General features: G+C 41.9%; 1 protein-coding gene across 1 annotated transcript in view; it reads right to left on the reverse strand.

Moving 5' to 3' along the window:
* LOC124788104 (late secretory pathway protein AVL9 homolog) overlaps positions 1–21,001 on the reverse strand; it is a 98,797-nt gene extending 77,796 nt beyond the window's left edge. The window contains exons 1-2 of the mRNA XM_047255222.1: positions 20,868–21,001; positions 9,270–9,476 (exon numbers count right to left, since the gene is read on the reverse strand). Coding sequence (XP_047111178.1) covers positions 9,270–9,476; positions 20,868–20,957 — 297 coding nt within the window. The 5' untranslated portion in view covers positions 20,958–21,001. The remainder of the gene's footprint in view (positions 1–9,269; positions 9,477–20,867) is intronic.
* Positions 21,002–21,319: the final 318 nt, after the last annotated feature.

Here is a 21,319-nt window from a genome sequence, read left to right on the forward strand (position 1 = left end):
TTGGAAAAGAATCTCTGTAAACTAAGTGACAGTACTTACTGAAAGTTCGAATAAACTTAATAAAATACTATCCAAGCATTATTTAACATTGTAAAAATTTTTTACTTCAAAACACAGGAGTAACAAAACAAAATCCAAGCGTACATTGTTATTCCAAGAAGACAGAAACTTATTTTCAGTGTCCAAGTGACTTGGTACTTTTTATTTTTAAAATATAATTAATATTATTTTAAAAATTAGGCAACTATTAAACAGGTTAAAAAGCCAACATAATTTTTCTTTTATCTATAGCCTATACAATTAAGAGTGTTTTAAAACAAATTTGAACTTTCTATCAGGTCTGAGACTCTAGATATTGCAGTTTTTGTAAAACTAAACATCCGTTAGCTAAAAAAATAAATAAAAAAACTTGTAAATTTTTTTTCATTTGGAAGATTTTAATATATCTTTATGGTAACTTTTTTAACATTTAGATATAATACACAAACTTATTCCAAAATTTCGTACTGATATCTTGAGTATTCTTTAATACACAAATTTTTTTAGTTGTGAGGACACGTTTAAGTTACGATTTCCGATCGCTGGAACAACGCCAAATCTAAAAACTTTAAAAATTTATTTAAAAAACTATAAGAGATAGAGCAAAAAAATTTTACAAGTGCTTTCAGGATGATAAAAAAAGTAATTGTACCAAGTTTCATAAAAATCTGACAGGTTGGTGTCAAGGCCTGGGTGACTTGACATGGAATGACCCTTAATCGTTCAGGAAACTGACAATTTCTAAAGGAAAAATTACAAATGTGGCTCAGTACAGGGCTAACATGAGCAGCACAGTACTTTAATATTCTACTAGGCACACCACTGATACATAATTCATCTGTCAGATAATGAGATGATGGTGTGCAAGGGAAAGCCACATCCTTAATGAGATGATGGTGTGCAAGGGAAAGCCACATCCTTGTTGCTCCTTTGGCTGCTCTGTCGGCTTTGTTGTTTCCCTGTATTCCGATGTGTCTTGATATCCAGCAAAAGATTACCTCCTTGCCACAGTGTTGGGGCCGCTGTAAGGAGTCATGGATAAGCTGAATCATCTGGTCTACAGAATACATTTGGTGGACCACTTGTGGCACTCTGAACAAGTCAGAACAGATGAGAAACCTTGTACTGTGATGCCTGTGAATCCACTACAGTGCTGTCATAATGCCATACCGCTCCAAATCATAATTTTTAAGTTGTTCCAGAAGGTGCACTTTGAAACTCTATCAGGGAAAACAGTTGAATTCAACCAATGGCATTCACTTGCTGGGATTCGCCTCTATAAAAATTGATAAAACTGTGGTATGTACTTAAAATTTAAGAACATAGAGTTGTAAAAACATAATCTGGAGTACAAGCTTTCTTGTACTGTGTCAAGATTAAAATCACTTTGGCCTTCTGAAGACATCAAGGCCATAGTTTATTCCACACTCCTGGCTGTATATTCTGAGGTCTTATTTATACAGATCCTTGAGACAGTCAGTAGCCATATCCCAAATGGCTTGGTCGTATGGGGCCGAGGCCTGAACAACTGCTCAAAGTTGGGGTGGTCCATTAATTTTCAGGGCCTGTCAAACCAGGTGGTGGTGCCGCTGAATCCAGCATAGTGGTTCACCAGCCTCAGCGTGTGCACACGCATGCCCACATGCACACTGTTGGAGACATTGACTTGGACATGGAAAGTACAGAGTGACAGAAGTTTTGGATAAAATCAGGAGTGGGACTCATACAATGTGGCAAGGTATGATGTCACTAGATCATGTTGTATGCTTTACTTAAGTCCAAAAAACCGGCAACCAGATGTTGGTGTCTGGAAAGCGCTGTTCAGATGGCAGACTCGAGGGACACCAGATTATCAGTGGTAAAGCAACCATGGTGGTAGCCGCCCTGACATAGAGCCAGTAGGCCACCTGACTCCAGACCCAACCCAACTGCCAACACACCATACATTCCAGCAGCTTATAAAGACAGTTGGTGAGGCTGATGGGCCAGTAGCTATCCACATCAAGCAGGTTTTGACTGGATTTGAGCACCAGAATGATCACACTCTCCCGCGATTGTGATGGAAAGATGCCAATGCACCAGATCCGGTTGAAGGGGACGAGGAGATGTCACTTGCAGTCAGACAAGAGATGTTTAATCAACCGGCTGTGGATCCAATCTGGCCCAGGAGCCATGTCGGGGCAATGTGCAAGGGTGCTGAGGAGCTCCCACTCTGTAAATGGTGCATTATACGGTTCACTGTGGCATGTAGTGAACGAGAGGACTTTCCTTTCCATCCGCCGTTCGAGGGTGCGAAAGGCTGAGGGGTAGTTCTCTGACACAGAGGCTCGAGCATAGTTTTCAGTAAAGTGCTCAGAAATCTTGTTTCCATTGGTAGATAACACGCCAACGATGTTAATGCCAGGGACACATGTTGGGGTCTGGCACCCAAAAAGACGTCTGATCTTCGTCCAGACTTGAGAAGGTGATGTATGGCACCCAATGGTCGAAACATACCTCTCCCAATACTCCTGTTTCCATATTTTTATAAGTTGGCGAACAGGGGCACGGAGTCACTTAAAGGCTATTAGGTGCTCTAGGGAAGGGTGCCACTTTTGTCACTGTAGAGGTCGCCAACACTCTTTAATTGCCTCAGCAATGTAAGGCGACCACCAAGGGACTGTGTCTTTCGCACTCTAAAGAATGAGGGCTCACACTTTCTGCCGCAGAAACAATCTTTGTAATGACCTGCTCAACGACAACATTGATGGCACTATGTGGGGGAGATTCAGCGGCGAAGGCTTCCCAGCCTACCTTGTTTAAAGCCTGTCTCAGTAGGCGTCCATGGGCATGATGCCGGGGGAGTGACAGGAAGATGGGGAAGTGGTCACTATCACACAGGTCGTCATGTGCTATCCAGTGGACAGATGGGAGAATGCCAGTTCTGCAAATCGAGAGATCAATGGCCAAATATGTGCCGTGTGCCACACTGAAATGTGTGTGTGTGTGTGGGGGGGGGGGGGGGGGGCACCTATACTTAAGAGGCAGAGGTTGAGTTGTGACAGTAAATTTTCGACCTCCCTACCTCGGCCAGTAAGCATGGTGCCACCCCACAAGGGGTTATGTGCATTAAAATCTCTCAAAAGTAGGAAAGGTTTAGGGAGTTGATCAATCAGTGCAACCAATACGTTCATTGGCACTGCACGATCTGGAGGAAGATATACACTGCAGACAGTTATTTTGTGTGTCGTCCTTATCCTGACAGCCACAACTCCAATAGTGGTTTCAAGGGGCACAGGTTCACTACATACTGAGCTCAGACGCAAACTCCACCTGACACTTAATACCCCTCATAGCCGCGGAGGGCAGGGGTCTGTATTGCCAGGAGCCAGGTTTCCTGGAGGGCAATGCAGAAAGCAGGTGTAAAGCTAAACAGTTGCCGTAGCTCAGCCAGGTGATGGAAAAAACCACCGCAATTCCACTGGAAGATTACGTGATCATGAGACTGGGAAGGCATGAAACACTCACTGAGGCAGTCTACGTCTCAGGGTCACCTGCTGCCACCAGATGAGTACCTGTGCGATCGACATCCATTGTGTCTGAGGGCCCAGCGAGATCTACGTCCTCAGCGGACACCAGAATCTCCACCTCATCCTCAGACACAGAGCTTGTAGGTAGTGGTGATGTGGGTGCCACCGCAGTGCCTTGGTTTCTCTCGATGCTCCTTAGGATTGTCCTGGTGGGAAGGCTTCACTGATTCAGTCTCAAGACGGTGAAGTCCTACGACCAGCTCCCTGTGGTTGCTTGAGCCACTGGTGGGTTTCAGCTTTGCCACTGGTAGGAACCTGTGAAGGAAGTGTCCCAAGGGATCCCTTCCTGACGAGTGCAGCAGAAGACGACTTACGCTTCTCCGACTTAGAAGTGGGGACTGACGTCCCCGATGGTTTCGGGGTGTTGCTCCTGAAGTAGGTTGTGCAGTAGCAACAGGGAGGGAAGTGCCGCCGAGAGCCAACTGTATGTGACGGCATAGGTTGATGTCATGTGCACACGATGTAGCCTCTCATATTTTCTCTTAGTCACAGTGTAGGTCAGTCAGTCCAGGATCTTGTATTCCACTATTTTTCTTTCTTTCTGGAGAATCCTGCAGTCTGGCGAGTAAGGCGAATGGTGCTCTCCGCAGTTGACACAGATGGGAAGCGGGGCACAGGGAGTATTAGGATGTGAAGGACCTCCACAATCCCAACAGGCGACACTGGAAGTAGAGCGGGAAAACATATGGCCGAAATTCCAGCACTTAAAGCACTGCATCGTGGGAGGAGTATATGGCTTTACATCACAGTGGTAGACCATCACCTTGACCTTCTCAGGTAACATATCACCCTCGAAGGCCAAGATGAAGGCACCGATGGCAACCTGATTATCCCTCGGACCTTGGTGTATGTGCCGGACGAAATGGACACCTCGCTGCTCTTAATTGGTGCGCAGCTTATCATCAGACTGCAAAAGAACGTCCCTGTGAAATATGATACCATGGACCATATTTAAGCTCTTACGGGGCATTATGTAAACAGAAACAACCCCCAGCTTGTCATAGGCAAGTAGTGCCCCTGACTTGGCAGAGGATGCTGTTTTGACCGAGACCGAGACTGACTGCATTTTGGACAAGCCCTCCACGTCCCCAAACTTGTCCTCTAAATACTCCACAAAAACTGAGGTTTCATTGACAAGAAAGATTCCCCATCAACACTTGTAAATATGAGGTATCAAGGTGAATAAGCTTAGATGCCATCGTTAGCCTGGCATTCCTCCCATGGTGTGGCCAGGAGGGGGGGGGGGGGGGTGGCGAATTGGGGTCATATTTCTTATCACTGAAGTTAGACCCTGACCGCTTAGCGACTGCTGGTGTTTGACCACCAGCAAGAGATGATGTACTACACTTCATGGCGTGTCATCCGCCCTGATGCCACCCACTCTGACCAGGGGCCCTCCCCACAGACACCACCCAGCTGCAGCAAAGGCCACCTGGCAGGCTGGCCATTGCCAGGAGTCCTGATGCCCCAGGGTGATAGGTATCTATTCCTTGGCATACGTGGGGAGTTAATGGCGCAGGCATCAGCAGAGCGATTCCTGTGTTGTCCTGTGTGGTCAGGGGGCTACAACCAACAGGGTACATGGTGGCTCCACCACAACGGACTGGCTACCGTGCTAGATATCAGGTGCAAACGAGCTAAGAAGTCCATTATCGTCGACAGCGCAGAAAGCAATACTGAACAGTGAATGGACAAAACTGCACCCAGGTGGGTGACCTTGCCCAACAGCTGGAAAATGAGCAGAAGTGCAGACCCATGTCAATGAAGGATGCGAGAGGTCTCAGCACCTGATGGACGCTATGCATCATGTAAGGCGCCTTTCCCCAATTGGCTCGCTCTTCAGGTAAATTTTGAAAAATGAAGGTCAAACCCTACAGGGCGACCATCACATAAAGGCTGAAAGGTGAGAGACTCCTTTTAGTCGCCTCTTACGACAGGCAGGAATACCTCAGGTCTATTCTAACCCCCGGACCCGCACGGGGGAGGGGCGGGGGGTCAGTATGAAAAAACAAATGCCTTTCACAAATCCAAGAGAAGCCAGATTGGACCTCTTTACAGAGAATGAAGAAGAAATATGAAGAGAACAGTTAAGCTGTACACACAAAGATATTCCAACAGATGGTGCCCAACAAAAATGACAATTCAGTAATTGTTAAAGAGTTTTTATTGGAAGGGCACTGGAATATTATGTGAAAGTTAAGGAGCAGCCTGCAATGAACAGAGTATAATGATATAGATGTTCTGGAGCTGTTCCTCACAACCCACATGTTGGTTCCGGAGAAACTGGAGTAAGTCAGCACAGCTTTGTTTGCATTTTGTGCACAAACACCTTTCATCTGCATCATGTGTTACTTCATCGGCAGATTAACTTGTGGGAATTGAAGAAGATGCAAAGGATTCTGCCGCTAACTTCTGGTGCATAATCAGGACAATAGGTTCTATATTCAAATCAAAAGAAAGCTGAATGTACGATACTGCGTTATTGGGCCACCAAGGATCTGTGCTGGTTGAGGCAGGTTGAACATCAGAGACAGTGGAGAGTGAACATGGCTCTTAACTCACTGAAGAAAGTTTAATGTATAAAACAATAGCATAATTTCTGATTGAAGGGCTTTTGGGTCTCCTAGAGAAAGTACCACTTGAAATATGTAAATGCATGTGGTGCCACTACGGTGAGTGCCCAGCTCACTATTTACGAGTTGGTACTAAAGTGCTCATCCACCTCTTTCCTAATTGCTAAATAGGAATCGATGGTGTTATTAGCTGGCCTGTACGTTTGACTGATTTGACACCACCGGATTTTTTTTCTCTGGGGTAAAATAAAAGATGAAGACTATGCACAAGTTTTGATGACACAATAGGATTTAAAACATTAAACTGTTGCAACACAGGCAATGATATTGAAGAAATCTCTTCAGTTTGTCCATAAGTCCTTGCTCAGTGACTGCAAATACGTATTGCACTAGACAAAGGGCATTTTGAAGACTTTATAGTATAAATGTAAGTTTTTAAAAATATTTATTACCACGTTCTTTGGTATTTCCTTTATGTTACTGTAGCTTATGTAGTTCTGGAATATAAGTATGTATCCCGAAATTAAATTCATAACAGAAAGTTATTATTTAACAATCTTTATGCCGCTACTCCCCATTTTACAAATCCATTCTCTATTTGATGTGCACCTTTCTGGCAAGGCTCTGACAGAAACAGTGTCAGACCTGTTACTTCAGTTAACTAAGTGAGTCACCCTTGGACACTACCCCAAGGTTGGAAAAGTTATGCAGAAGTTCGAAATATAGCATGTACTTCAATGTGATACGCTTCTAATAATTCCCACAACAAAACTCTGTCTTGGAATCTGGCAGAAAACCCAATATGGTCATACATAAAGCACACCAGTGGCAAGACACAATCAATACCTTCACTGCATGGTAACATCGGTGAAGTCACTGATGACACTACCACAAATCCAGAGTTATTAACCATGGTTTTCTGAAACTCCTTCATCAAAGAAGATGAAGTAAATATTCCCGAATTCCAATCAAGAACAACTGCCAAGATGAGAATCATAGAAGTAGATATGCTCGGTGTAGCAAAGCAGCTTAAATCACTTAATAAAGCCAAGGCCTCCAGTCCAGTTTGTATACCAGTCAGGTTAATCTCAGAGCTTGCTGAAACAGTAACTCCATAGTTAGCAATTATACACAACTGCTCACTCACAGAGAGATCCATACCTAAAGACTGGAAAATTGCTTAAGTCACATGAATACCCAATAAGGGAAGTAGGAATAATCCGCTGCATTACAGACCTATATCACTAACATCGATTTGCACTTCAGTTTTGGAACATATACTGTGTTCGAACATTATGTAGTACCTCGAAGAAAACTATTTATTGACACATAATCAGCACGGATTCAGAAAATATCATTATTGTGAAATGCAACTAGCTCTTTATACTTATGAAGTAATGAGTACTATCGACAGGGGATGTCAAACTGATTCCATATTTTTAGATTTCCATAAGGCTTTTGACACCGTTTCTCAAAAGTGTCTTCTAACCAAACTGCGTGTCTATGGAATATCGCCTCAGTTGTGCGACCGGAGTTGTGATTTTCTGTCAGAAAGGTCACAGTTCGTAGTAACAGATGGAAAGTCATCGAGTAAAACAGAAGTAATATCTGGCATTCCCCAAGGAAGTGTTATAGGTCCTCATTCTTCCTGATCTATATTAACGACATAGAAGACAATCTGAGTAGCTGTCTCAGATGGTTTGCAAATGATGCTGTGATTTACCATCTTGTGAAGTCATCAGATGACCAAAACGAATTGCAAAATGATTTACATAAGATATCTGTATGGTGCTAAAAGTGACAACTGACCCTGAATAAAGGAGAGAGTGAAGTTATTCACATGAGTACTAAAAGAAATCCGCTAAATTTCGATTATGTGATAAGCAACACAAATATTCAGGCTATAAATTCAACTAAATACTTAGGGATTACAACTAAATTGGAATGATCACGTAGATAATGTTGTGGGTAGAGCAAACCAAAGAATGCGATCCATTGGCAGAACATTTAGAAGGTGCAACATGTCTACTAAGGAGGCTGCTTACACCACACTTGTCCACCCTGTTCTGGAGTATTGCTGTGCGGTGTGGATCCGCATCAGGTGGGACTGACGCATGACATCAAGAAAGTACAAAGAAGGGCAGCTCGTTTTGTATTATTTCGAAATAGGGGAGATAGTGCAACAGACATGGTATGTGAACTGGAGTGGCAGTCATTAAAACAAAGGATTTTTTCATTACGATGGGATCTTCTCATGAAATTTTAATCACCAGTTTTCTTCTCCAACTGCAAAAACACCTATGTAGAGAGAAATGATCATCATCATAAAATAAGAAAAATCAGGCCTCGCACAGAAAAATTTAAGTGCTCATTTTTCCAACGTGCCATTCGAGAGCGGAACCATAGAAAGGCAGCTTGAAGGAAGTTCATTGAACTCTCTGCCAGACACTTTGTTGTGAATAGCAGAGTAATTACGTAAGATGTACTTCCTTTGTCCTCCAGTTGGTGCATCAGTCCAACTGTATGTAGTAGCCAAGTGTCACTAGAACCAATTTTAAATAAACCTTCTCCACTATTCCACTTTTTTCAAGAAAACTCTGTTAGATGTGTCATGCTGGAACACCTTCTCAGCCTGATGTGACAGTCCTGTCTAACAAATCTAATTTCCGTATTAGGCAAGAATTGGTTTCATGTTCAAACCAGATAAACCCAAGTTATAAATATTGTAAGCACCACTGTCTTACTAGGTGTTGTTCTGCTGGAAAAATTTGTTCTAATATTCCTTCCAATTGTGAGCCAACATTATGTGTGAAACCAAAAATCATACAACAATTCGGTACTTTTCACAGTCACCTTGAGATTAGGAGGTTAGGTATAAGGAAACATCCTAGCACTAAGTAAAGAAGATTAACTTGTCACCTTTGTATTGCTGTCCTGAAACTGTGAACTTAAATCCTACATATTTGGCTATTTTCAACATTTTGTTCTCAGTTACACAGGTTTATGCTTGACACACATGTGAAGTTACTCAGCAGATTTAATACACGTAAAAGCCAATTAGTAACGCTTCCCAGCTGCACATACTCACCTCGACAGGAATCTGCCTGAAGCAGGATATTCCGTAGACAGTCTCCTTTGGATTGGTGAGACTGGGGAGATGAAAGTACACTGTGTCCTCATCAAAATTGTGGGAGCCATCTGGCAGTGCCAGAGTAGGCAAGTACTTCCAGCCTGGGGGACACGTGGAAGAGTCTGGAGGTGAGCCTTCTATCAATGGTGGGAAGGAGTACTCTACCTGAACATGCAAAAAGTCACATAATTAAAAATAGATGAACTAAACAATAATGTGTTTTGCTGAAGTGTTTGAAAATAATTCATTCTTAAGCATTAGTTAAATCAACATTTCTGCTTTACACACATTTTAGCAGTAGTATCCTCATTCAGTCAACAATTCCCCGAATCTCAGTGTTATCTACATGAATAAAGGCACATCTCTGAGAATTTTGGTAGTTCAAGAGTGTCATGCCATACATATTTTGTAATAAATCATCATTTACAGGTTCTCGCTGAGCATTCTAAAAATTTCTGCAGCGATGTGTGATTTGAAAAATGATTTCCACTTAACTGTCATGTAATTAGTGCAAGATTTCCATTTTTTCTGCTCAATGACCAGTTTGTTCTAAGGAATACAAACACAGCTGTTACAAAGTCGTCTACTGTAGTATCACTGTGTGTTCTGAACAAATTGTAACTGCATATTCTGTTCCATTAAATTTTCCAGGGCATACTGCCTAGCATCTGTCACATTTCTGCCACTTTTACGTTTGTCACATGAGTTTCTTAGTGAGCATAACATCAACAGAATGAAAGACTCAAAGTTTAGCTTCACGGAATCAGTAGATTTTAGTGCAGGTTTTCTACTGGTTATCAAATTACTGGGTGTTAATCACTAGAACATTTATTAAGGGGGCGTTGTATCCTTGTAGCATAACAGAGTCACAAATTAAAAGGGAACCAGAAAGCTTAAATTAAAGTTATAAAGTTATTTGTTTATTGTATTGCAAACATTTCACCAGCCACAACAAAGCACCACTGAGAACATTGTTCTCCAACACAGAATGAATTAGTTTCTATTTGTAAGCAGTTTTACATCAACCAGACTGCTGACAGTCTGCTTGAATCTGCAAGGAAAGGATGTGTTGGTAGGCTACTGAAAGAGATGTGCAAAAGGCACCTCAAGTACTACGTTCTTCCAAGGATACTTTCTCTATTACAGGAAGTACATGAACTCATCGGAGGGGGCAGTCGGGGGGGGGGGGGGGGGGGGGGTCATAGAGAACTCAGTGTATTGTATTACCACCCATCATTCTAATCACCAAGTCTGAGATGCTCTCTTCCACTGAAATTAAAACTGAGCAGTATGGCTCACTTCATCTGTTGGTAAGCTTGCCGTGTACTATGTCTGAAGGAAGCAAGCGCAAAAGGCCAGAAAGTCTGTTAAATCACCAGCAGTAAGGGATGGTAAATAGCTTGTGCACTCTGTGCATACACCCAGAGGTTTCATTCAGCATGCTGAAGAGGCTGTTCCAGCAGCCACTGAAGGAACAATGTGCAAACAAATGTGGACTGTGGTGCATGCTGTGGACTGTGGTGCCTTTCCTCTTGGCTCTGAGGCCATACTCAGATCATTCCAGTGATCGGTACAGAGATTGAGTAGAGTAGCCTCAATCAAAGAGTTTCAACGAAGCTCACAATTTGGATCAATTGTAGATCATCCCTCCCAGAAACCACACTGATACGGGGACAAAAGCCCCTGCTATTTGCAAAAATGGCATAAATGTCGGACTACCAATGTTTCAAGCAGTTTGCAGAGCGTGTTGCTAAGGCTAATAAGTCAGTAGCTATCAATGGATTTTCCCCCCTTAGGACGATGATACTATCTCATCATGGTGAAGGGAAAACATCTTCCAGACAAACAAGGTTGAAGATCTCAAATAGATTGAGTTTTTGCCTAACATTCAAATGTTAAATAATCTGATCATCTGATTACGAATCTAATCAGGACCTGGGGCCATATCGTGCAATGATTCAGAGCATAAAGCGGTACCCAGTCAGTCAAAGGTTCATTGTACAATTCTGCGTGACAAGGATAAAGGATAAGGACACGTCTTCAACTCTTCTTTTATGCATTCGAAAGGTGGTCAGATAACAAAGGATGCTGATGCTGTCACAAAATGTGTTGCAAAGTCTTCAGTGAGAATCGACTATTGGTAGAAGAACCACCTTGAAGGAGGTGGCCCAGAACAGTTGCTGATCTTCAGTGACCCAGCAGACTAAGGGGCTCGGCCCACACCTGGAACGAAGGGGCACATGTTCCTGAGAAAGTCAAATAGTGCTCCCAGCACTCCCTCTTACTGCATCAAATCTGATACCGAGCAATAGTGGAGTGGCAAGTGTGGTCACTTGAGATTCAACACCATGCTTTGCTGATCCGGAATAGCTCTTGCAAAGACTGTGGTTCACCACAGCACTGCATGCACTGGAAGGGGTCTGGTCTGTAGCAAGGGGAATAGCAGCTACAGTGGCATGGGTGATTTCATTGAAGATATCTCTCAAAATCTCATCGATGCAGGCCTGACTGAGATGTGGCCAAGGTGACAGCAGAGGAATATAACTGCCAGATAGGGCTTCTAAGAACCTGACACGGGAATTGGTTCATCACTGCCATAAACACCATCGTGTGGCAACCATTGTTACGAAGCCATGAGACTGAGGGAACAAATCATCAGGTCAATAGCAGAAAGGCACGAGCTGCACAGAAGTGGATGGGAGTACCGTCATTGAGGAGAGACAGATCAAAATCGGAAAGAAGATGGTTGATCCGAAGGCCACTGCCAGATGACATGGTACTTCCCCACAGTGGGTGATGTGCACTGAAATTCTTAACTAGGAGAAAGGGAGGTAGAGCTTTCGAATTCAGGCAGCAACCTCAAGGTATGGAGAAAGTGCCATGCCTGCGGATAAATAAATGTTACAAATGATGGTCACTGGGCTCATTTGCACTCAAACTGTTATTGCTTCCAATGTGGTGCAGACAGGAAATCCCTCACTGACGATATCTGTGCAAACCATTGCAGAGAGACCACCAGACGCTCTCTAGAAGTCAGTACAGTTCCAACAGAATGTAAGGTAACATCGAAGAGTCGATGAATGGTCATCAGTGAATTGTGTTTCTGGGAGATCAACACAGATCACAGAACAGGAGGAAATTAGTTGTTCTGGCAGATGACAGCAATAACCATTGCAGTTTCAGTGAACTATCACATTAAGGGTGTCCTGATTAGGTGTAAAGCAGCCAAGAAAGGCCATGCCCCATGATCACCATCTATCACCAGGTGGGAGGGGGGGGGGATGGAAGGACATCAGAAAACACTGGTTCAGAGTCTTATGGTGTGGAGGAGTATGGAGCCCCCGTGTTCAACTGAGTAGCCTTCTCCTGAAATTTCTTTTTTTTTTTTATCCTTTCGTTACTTTTGGCGGTCGAGAATCTTGTGAGGGCTTATCCGCTATGGGCAAAAGAACTGAAGAGGAGAGGGCAGTCCTGGGAACTACAGTCCGCAGCTTTCTCAGCCACTGGCTGATGTCGAGTCAATCTTCTGTAGATTTCAGGGGGAAAGGATTCCTGAAAGGGAGCCAAGTCACCGGTGGATGGCAGGGAGAAAAGCAAATTAGTAAGGTGGTTGTTCGAAACAGCAGGAAATAGTGAAGTGCAGAAGCAACAAGAACAGCATTCCCACGAGGTGAGTACAAGGTTATCAACACACAATCGACCAGGGATAATGCAAGAGTATGTCTATTAATGAACATGGCAATAAAAATGTAGGTGAGCTACTACCAATAGTGTAGTGAATGTGTTTTCATAGCCAAGATAGATACAAATATGAGAGAGAAGAAAAGGACAAAATATAAGAAATTATTGAGTACACTAAAATAGAAAAAAATTAACTGTGATGACAACTGGAACTCAATAATGAGATAAGAAAAATAGATAACATGTACTGTACCAGAAGAAAGGAATGAAAGAGCAATCAACCTGGTTGGATTTTTCACAGAGTACAATTAACATATCAATTAAAAATCACATGAGTAGATTGTACACACAAGGAGACTTGGAGGTGCTTCAAGGTTTCAAATAGATTATACAGTAGTAAGGTAGAGATTTAGATACCATATTCTAACCTACAAAACACCTTCACCTTCAGTAAACCACAATTAAGACTAGGACTGAAGAAATTGCAAATGGATAGGAAATTAAGGAGATAAGATCAGCATAAGTTCAAATAATCTCAAGTTGTCTAAACTTTCATAGAAAGCATGAGGCAACAACCGCTCATCAAATATTTTATTTAAAGGGTAGCCAAGTAATTATTATTCAAGATATATATTAGTGTCAGTGGCAATGAGAAACAGATGAAACAGTTAAAACTGAACACAGCTGCAGGGCTTGACAGAATTCCTATCAGATCCTACACTAAATTTGTGACCAAGTTGGCCCCTATTTTGAACTATAATCTACCATAGAGTCCTCTAACAAAAAAATCATGCCCAGAAGTTGGAAGAAAGCACAAGTCACACCTACTAAATGAAGGATAGCAAAAGTGATCTACATACCTACCATCCAATATTCTTGACATTCATTTGCTGTAGAACCTTAGAACATATTCTGAGGTCAAACATAATGAGGTATATTGAACAGAATGACCTCCTGCATGTCATCCAGCATGGATTCCAAAAACATCAATCACGTGAAACCCATCTCTCACTTTTCTCACACGTTGTACTGAAAGCAGTCTATGAAGTCAGTCACGTAGATTTAGTATTTCTCAGTTGTAAAAAGCATTTAACCTAGCATCACACGTACGCTTATTATCAAACATGCAGTTGTATGGAGTATCAAGCAAAATTTGTGACTGGATTAAGGATTTTATGGAAGAGAGGATGCAACTAGTTAGCTTGGATACAGAGTCATTGACAGATGTAGAAGTAACTTCTGGTGTGTCCAAGAGAAGTGTATTGGGACCCTTGCTGTTCATGTTGCACATATATGCAACCTTCCGCCACACAGCGTCAGATGCTTTGTGGAGTATGGATGTAGATGTAGATGTACAACCTTGCAGACAATATTATTAGTAACCTCAGACTATTTACAGATGATGCAGTTGTCTATAATGAAATACTGTCTGTATTCAGTCAGACCTTGATAAGATTTGAAAGTGGTGCAAATATTAGCAACTTGATTTAAATGTTCAGACATTTAAAACTGTGCACTTCACAAAGCAAAAGAGTCATATCCTCTTGCTATAACTTCAATGAGTCACAATTGGAATCAGTCAATCCATGCCTCGGCGTAATAATTTGTAGGGATATGAAATACATTGATCACATGTGCTTGGTGCTGAGTAAAGCAGACAGCAGACTTCAGTTTATTGTTGGAATACTAGGGAAATGCAATAAATCTACGGAAGAGACGGCATGCAAGAGACTCACGAGATCCATCCTAGAATACTGCTCAAGTGTGGGACCCATACCAGATAGTACTAACGGGGGATACTGAACAGCTACAAAGAAGGGTGGCACAAATACTGACAGTTTGGTTTGATGCTTGGAAGAGTGTCACAGAGATACTGAAGAAACTGAACTGGCAGACCCTTGAAGACAGATTCAAACTGCCCCATGAAAACCCACTTAGATAGTTTTTAGTGCCAACTTTGAGTTTTGAATCTAAAAATATGTCCCATAGGGATCATGAAGACATGACTGAACTAATTTTTGATCAGAAGGGTGAGATGGTGGAGAGGGATCATATAGAAGAAGTCTGGACTTGCTGCATAAAAAAGAAAGAAAGAGAGAGAGAGAGAGAGAGAGAGAGAGAGAGCTGAAGAAATTCTATAATATGAGAAAGTGCATCACAGTGCAAGATAGGTGAGTAAATAACAGCTCTACCATGCACACAGACTGAGAACTGATAGGTCCCAATGCAAAAATCACTATACAGGAGTGGCAGAGCACTAGAATAGATACTAGAAAGAAGACATTTCTCCACAAAGGAGACAGGAACCAGAAACCCATAAACAGTTCCAGACACCTCGCTGTGGTACACGAACAACAAAGCTTCAGTGAGTACAACTGACTGAAGAAAAAGAGACAAGACAAAGAACAGACACAAATGAGTGAACAAGACTTGGGAAATTTCTGGATACATCTGATTCAACACTGGAAAGAAAACCCAATAATTAGGACATGAAATAGGGCATAAGGATCACTGTCAAACACTATATTGCCTATTTTGACCATGTTTTCATTCTCAGAACCATAAAGGAACTATGGCTCATCTGAAATGAAAGATAACCTAAGGTCAGTTCTGTGCTCAGACCTCTCTGGCATTCATATTTTGTCAGATGAACAATGGACCACAATATGCAGAAACAGAGCAATATAATTAGTTATTAATAGGCTGAACAAACATTTTTGGGATGAAGAGTTTCAGCATATGCAAGTTTGATATAATTGTTGAAAGAATGCAACCGGAAGATAAAGACAAAAATCCAGATGCAGTGAAGATTTGAATGACAGATTTTTGTAATTGGCTAAAAGAAGGAAAAAATATGTTCTTGGGTGCCAATAACGTCTAACAGAACTGTTAAGTCTGGTGGGATGTGACACAGTTAGGTCAGAAATAGTATAAAAATTAAAGAATAAAATGTATATCAAGCAAATTGAAAGAATGAAGAAGAGATGAATGACTGACTGATTAGTTAGTTGGCTGATTTGGGGGGAGGGGACCAAACAGCGAGGTCATCAGTCAGATTGGATTAGGGAGTGATGGGGAAGTAAATCGGCCATGCCCTTTCAAAGGGCCATCCCGGAATTTGCCTTAGCCAATTTAGGGGAATCACGGAAAACCTAAATCAGGATGGTCGGACACTGGTTTGAACTGTTGTCCTCCAGAATGCAAGTCCAGTGTGCCAAATATTAGTAGCTTGCATCTTGAAAAATTCTACAGATAGAAAAAGATTAGGGATTAAACATGTCGTCAACACTGAGGTCATTAAGGATGGAGCATAAGCTTGGATTGTTTCAAGGACTGGGTTGGGAATATGTCCTTGCCCTTTCAAAGGAACCATCCTGTTATTTGCCTGGAGCAATGTGGGGGAATCATGGAAAACCAAATCAAATCTGGATGGTCAGACACAGATTTGAACCATCATCCTTCAGTATGCAAGTCCAGTGTGCTGATTACTGTGTCATCTTGCTCAGCCTCTACAATGAAGAACAGTGGAAAAAAAGCTACGGAATGGGTACACAACACAACACTAACATAGCCACTACAGCAACAGACAACAAACTGATACATTCCACTACATTAAACATTCCCTACAAGATCAAGAAACCCAACAAATAACATGTACATATGGTGAAAAAAGACAAAGAGGGAGAAGAAATGTGAAATAAACTACAGTCAGCCCCCTAGATGTCGCCTGTTACACATCTCCACAACAGCAAGTTCCATATTTAGCTTTTCCTGTGTTTTTCTTGTAGTATATTTCTTAAATCTCATGTGTGACTTTCTATTTAACAGGTTAGATCTGTCATTTTGTAACTGTAAATGTAAAATCATTAAGTTTGTAGCACAGTAGTTGCTTTTGAAGACAAGCGTCCACTCATTTCTAGTCAGCAGTTAGTCAGGCCCTCTGTTTTTGTTCGCTGACATCTTCAGAGCAGCAGTTTATGTATTTAGCTTTTCCTGTGTTTTACAAGTATCATATTTCTTAAATTTTGTGCACGCTTTTCTACTTAAGAGGTTTAATCTTCTGGTCTGGTGAGTGTAAATCCAGGCAGTCCATAGTGCAGTTTTCATTTCTTTTGAATAGCCAGCTACACAGCTCATTAAAGAACCAGCAAGCATTGGTGTGACACGTCAGGCGGATAGCAAGCCATATATTTAGTTTTCAGTCCGCTTTTATAGTTTACTCCTCCAGCTAATCTTGCTAAAAACGATAGGATGTGTGCCTGCTGTGTGCAGCCACAGGAGAAGATGGCTGCAGTTCATGAATAGCTGAATGCACTTTTTGCTACGGTCAGCCACATTCAGGTTGCTGCCTCAGGGTGTAGCAGTGGTGGAGAATCTGGCGTGTCACATGGGACACCTCAGGTGTCGCTCATTTTGCCCATGGGCTCTGCTGCCGAAGCACCTCCTAGCATAACAACCAATGTGGTGGATCAGCCCTCACAGCATGGTGAGTGGCGGGTGGTAATGTGTTCACGTCACTTGAGGACAGTACACTGTGGATGCTGGCCATCTGGGCTAATCTATTCACCCTTTGAGGTAGCAGGTGGCCATTCCTTCAGCACGGTCCAAGCAGGTATACATGGGCAGGAGTTTGCTCGCTATCAGGAGCTCCAACATTAGGTGTTAAGGAGCCCCTTAGAAAGATAGAATTCAGTGCTAGAAAGAATGACAATGTGCACACGCAATATGTCTGCAATGCGGCCTCACCAAGATGTGGAGGCTGCCTTGCCTGCAACTATCAAGCATGCATGGTGTAGTCATCTGCAAGTTGTGGCTCAAGTCAGCACCAAAGAGCAGAGCTCAATTTGCAGCATTGTTGCCAGAGGTGATCAAGGTCCTTTGGTTTGGAGCCAAGACATGGTTCTCAACCAAAGGCTTCGTCAACTCCATGACAGTTTCGGCTGTAGATTTCTGGACCGGTGTTATTGCGTGGGGAATTGTGGGAGTCCCCTTGATAGGTCAGTGGTACACTACACAAAGGAAGTGGCTGCTTGTGGAGCATACAGGGTGTGCTTTTTTTTTCCCTGCGGCAGTTTGAAGTGCCCTGATGAACACTCGTCAGTCAATACGCAGACAGCAAAATCAGACTGCACTCAGAATACAGGCACTTCAATTGTCAAAATTTTATTAGTAACTTCGAAGTTTTTGTAACATGGTTCTCAAAAGTTCAAATTATTCTTGGGACTGAGAGCTGGCTGAAACCCAAAGTAGAATGCTCCGAGATATTTAGAGTCATGGAACATGTATCGGAAAGACAGATTAGACGTCATAGGAGGGAAAATATTGCAGCTGACAAATATATTCTCTCTATTGACGCTGAAATTGAGTGAGAGACATTAAAGTTTCCTGGTCGCGTCTAGATGAAAACAAGTTAATTGTTGGATGTTTTTACCAACCACCTGATTCTGCTGCAACAGTTCTCGAGTTATTTAATGAAAGTCCATGCTCAGTAGAGCACAAATACCCACATCATGGAACACTAGTTGGAGGCGACTAGCATTTTAGCATAAACTGGGACGTCTATGGATTCACTGCAGAGATACAGGCAGTCTTGCGAAGCATTTCAAACACATTTTCTGAAAACTGCCTTGAATAGCTAGTTTGACAGTCCACATGCAATGAAAATATCTTACACCTTGCAGCCACAAACAGGCTGGATCTTAGCAATGGTGTCAGTATAGAAATGAGGATTAGTGACCATGATGTCATCGTAGCGACTATGATTATGAACATTAAAGTGTTATGGAGATGCTTTTGGGAACTCCAATGGGAATCCCTAGAGGACATTCTTTTTGTCACCACTGAGAAAATTTAGAGAACTGGCATTTGCAGCTGGCTGCATAACAATTCTTTTGCCACCAACAAATTTTGCCCAAGGACCATGAGAAATCAGAGCTCATATGGAGGGTTGTCTTTTCCTTGCTTTATTTGCACATGGAACAGGAAAGGAAAGACTGGCAGAGGTACAGGGTACCCTCCACGACACACCATACAATGGCTCACGGAGTGTGTATCTAGCAGAAGAAACAGGAGTGCAAACAAGTGTTAATAGTGCATGTAGCAATAAAAATGAAATGAAGTTAATATCAATCAATTCATCTAGAAGCAGCAGCTACGTAAAAAAGGTACACAGATAGAAGAGTAGAAGCTCGTAGAGGGTCGGGCGTAACACCAAAAATAGTAAACCTTTACTTATTAGGTAAGTGAAACAAGTGAAGGGAGTGGTTACGTAAAGTTCTAATTGTTATGCTCAAGAACTGAAGCAGGTTCCCAAGTTCTGTCATGAGAACCCCACACTGTGTCACAGATGACTGGCACGAGACCAAAGAGATTCCCCACCGAAAATGCCTATTTTCCCTGCTATGGTCCAATATTAAGTACTTGTATTTATATTTGAAGATGTTAATTACAAGAATATACCTATCCAAAACGTCCTATACTCCTATGAGCATCCTGATATTTTGATAGTGAAAATATACGGACAACACATTCTGCATCCACACCTCTCTCTCTCTCTCTCTCTCTCTCTCTCTCTCTCTCTCTCTCTCTCTCATGCTACATCCTTACATCCTTCATCCTATCTAGTTAAAAAGAAAAAAAGAACAGGAGCTCAGTAGTGCAAAGGAGGAGGGGGGAGAAGGAGACAGAGCAGTTAAACATTTCAAAAGAGAAATAGCAGTGTGTTTGGTAAAAAAGGATCACGGCTGCTCCTCCTCTCACAAAACTCAGCTGCAGTTTTAATCTCCATTTCATACTCATCATTTAGGTAACATTAATGAACATAGTCATTTATTAATGAAATAATCTAGAAATAAGTCCTTAATTATAAGTGTGAGATTAGCACTAGCTATAATTATTTGTTAATATACTTTAGAGAAATTGCCTGCAGTGGCTGCTTCATCTGGTAACACATAATTTGACACTTTCCACATTCCTGGAGGCTTTGCTTTATTGTGGGATTTTTGGAACATTTCCTGTGACTGAATGAATTATGTCCTGGAGATCTATGGACAGGGATTGCCATGGTGATGGTTTCTGTGCCACAGAATGATTGTTTTTCGTCTAATGTGGTAGCAATATCAAGTGATTCACCTTAGCTGCGGTTGGTTTTTGTCAACAAAACTTTCTTTAAATAGTTAACAGCTGATTGTTCACCACATACAAAAAAATTTTCCATTGGCCTTCCTACTGGCAGGATTGTTCCTCACTCCCTGCATGTACCTCTTAGCTGCACACCATCACTACCTTGAGCGAGCGTTAACCTCCTCCTACAGCACGCAAATAATAATAATGGTTTAAGACTCTATAAAATAAGTATGGGGAACGAAATAGATCTTGCCATTCACCACAATATGTTAAAATACATTCATAAATGTTTGTCGTTCCCCCTCAAAATTTTACCTCTTGTGCACAGATACAGAATAAAACAAGAAACGAGTGCAGGCTCTTGTCGCCAAAATCATGGATAAATGGAAGAACATACGCAGTAAGAGCATATCGCGCGTGTTCAGTTTATAAATGCTTGAAGAGCCAATCTGTTCTATTTGCATCTTTGTACGGTGGAAGCAATCCAGTTGTTATGCATATAGCTAACGAAGCGAATTACGGAAGATTTCAGCGGTGATCCAGAACGGCACCTGATTCACAGGTCGTAGAACTTGGCACTATGATCGAGGATTCAGTTGGCATTGTACATCACAACTGACTTTTTTAAATATTACCTGCCAACATATTCTATTTCAATAAACGCACAACACAAACAGTACGACAACGGCGCCAATGCTTGTTTTCAATTTCACCACTCATCGCATGACATTTAACACTTTGTAGCTGTACCTGACATCCTTTCTTGTGATGAAATCCAACAACTATAACATGCAATATCGGTCCTGTAACTTCTTTCATATTATTTGTCTCTGTTGCCATCTACACCACTTCGTCTGACATTTCACCGAGTGTAGAAGCCACAATTGATTACACAACTGCCAACATTGAATGAAAAAAGCTAACGTAGGTTGGTATACGTGAGAGTGAATTGTGTTTTGAAGTTCCATATGCAACAAAAGTAACGCCATAAGAGTGGCGTCAACAAAATTACTTGTGGACTCATTCAGATTCCTGTACTCACTCGAATGCCAATAAAAGCTTCTTATTTTACTGATTATTTTTCTGGGAACATTACAGTCATTACAGGTCAGTTATAATTTAATTATACAGCTATTTTATCTATATAGCTATACAATTACAAATGACAGTGTTTGATACGCCATATTTATATCTGCTTTTTG

The sequence above is a fragment of the Schistocerca piceifrons genome, chromosome 3 (genome assembly GCF_021461385.2).
Source record: "Schistocerca piceifrons isolate TAMUIC-IGC-003096 chromosome 3, iqSchPice1.1, whole genome shotgun sequence".
In the NCBI taxonomy this organism is placed as follows: domain Eukaryota; kingdom Metazoa; phylum Arthropoda; class Insecta; order Orthoptera; family Acrididae; genus Schistocerca; species Schistocerca piceifrons.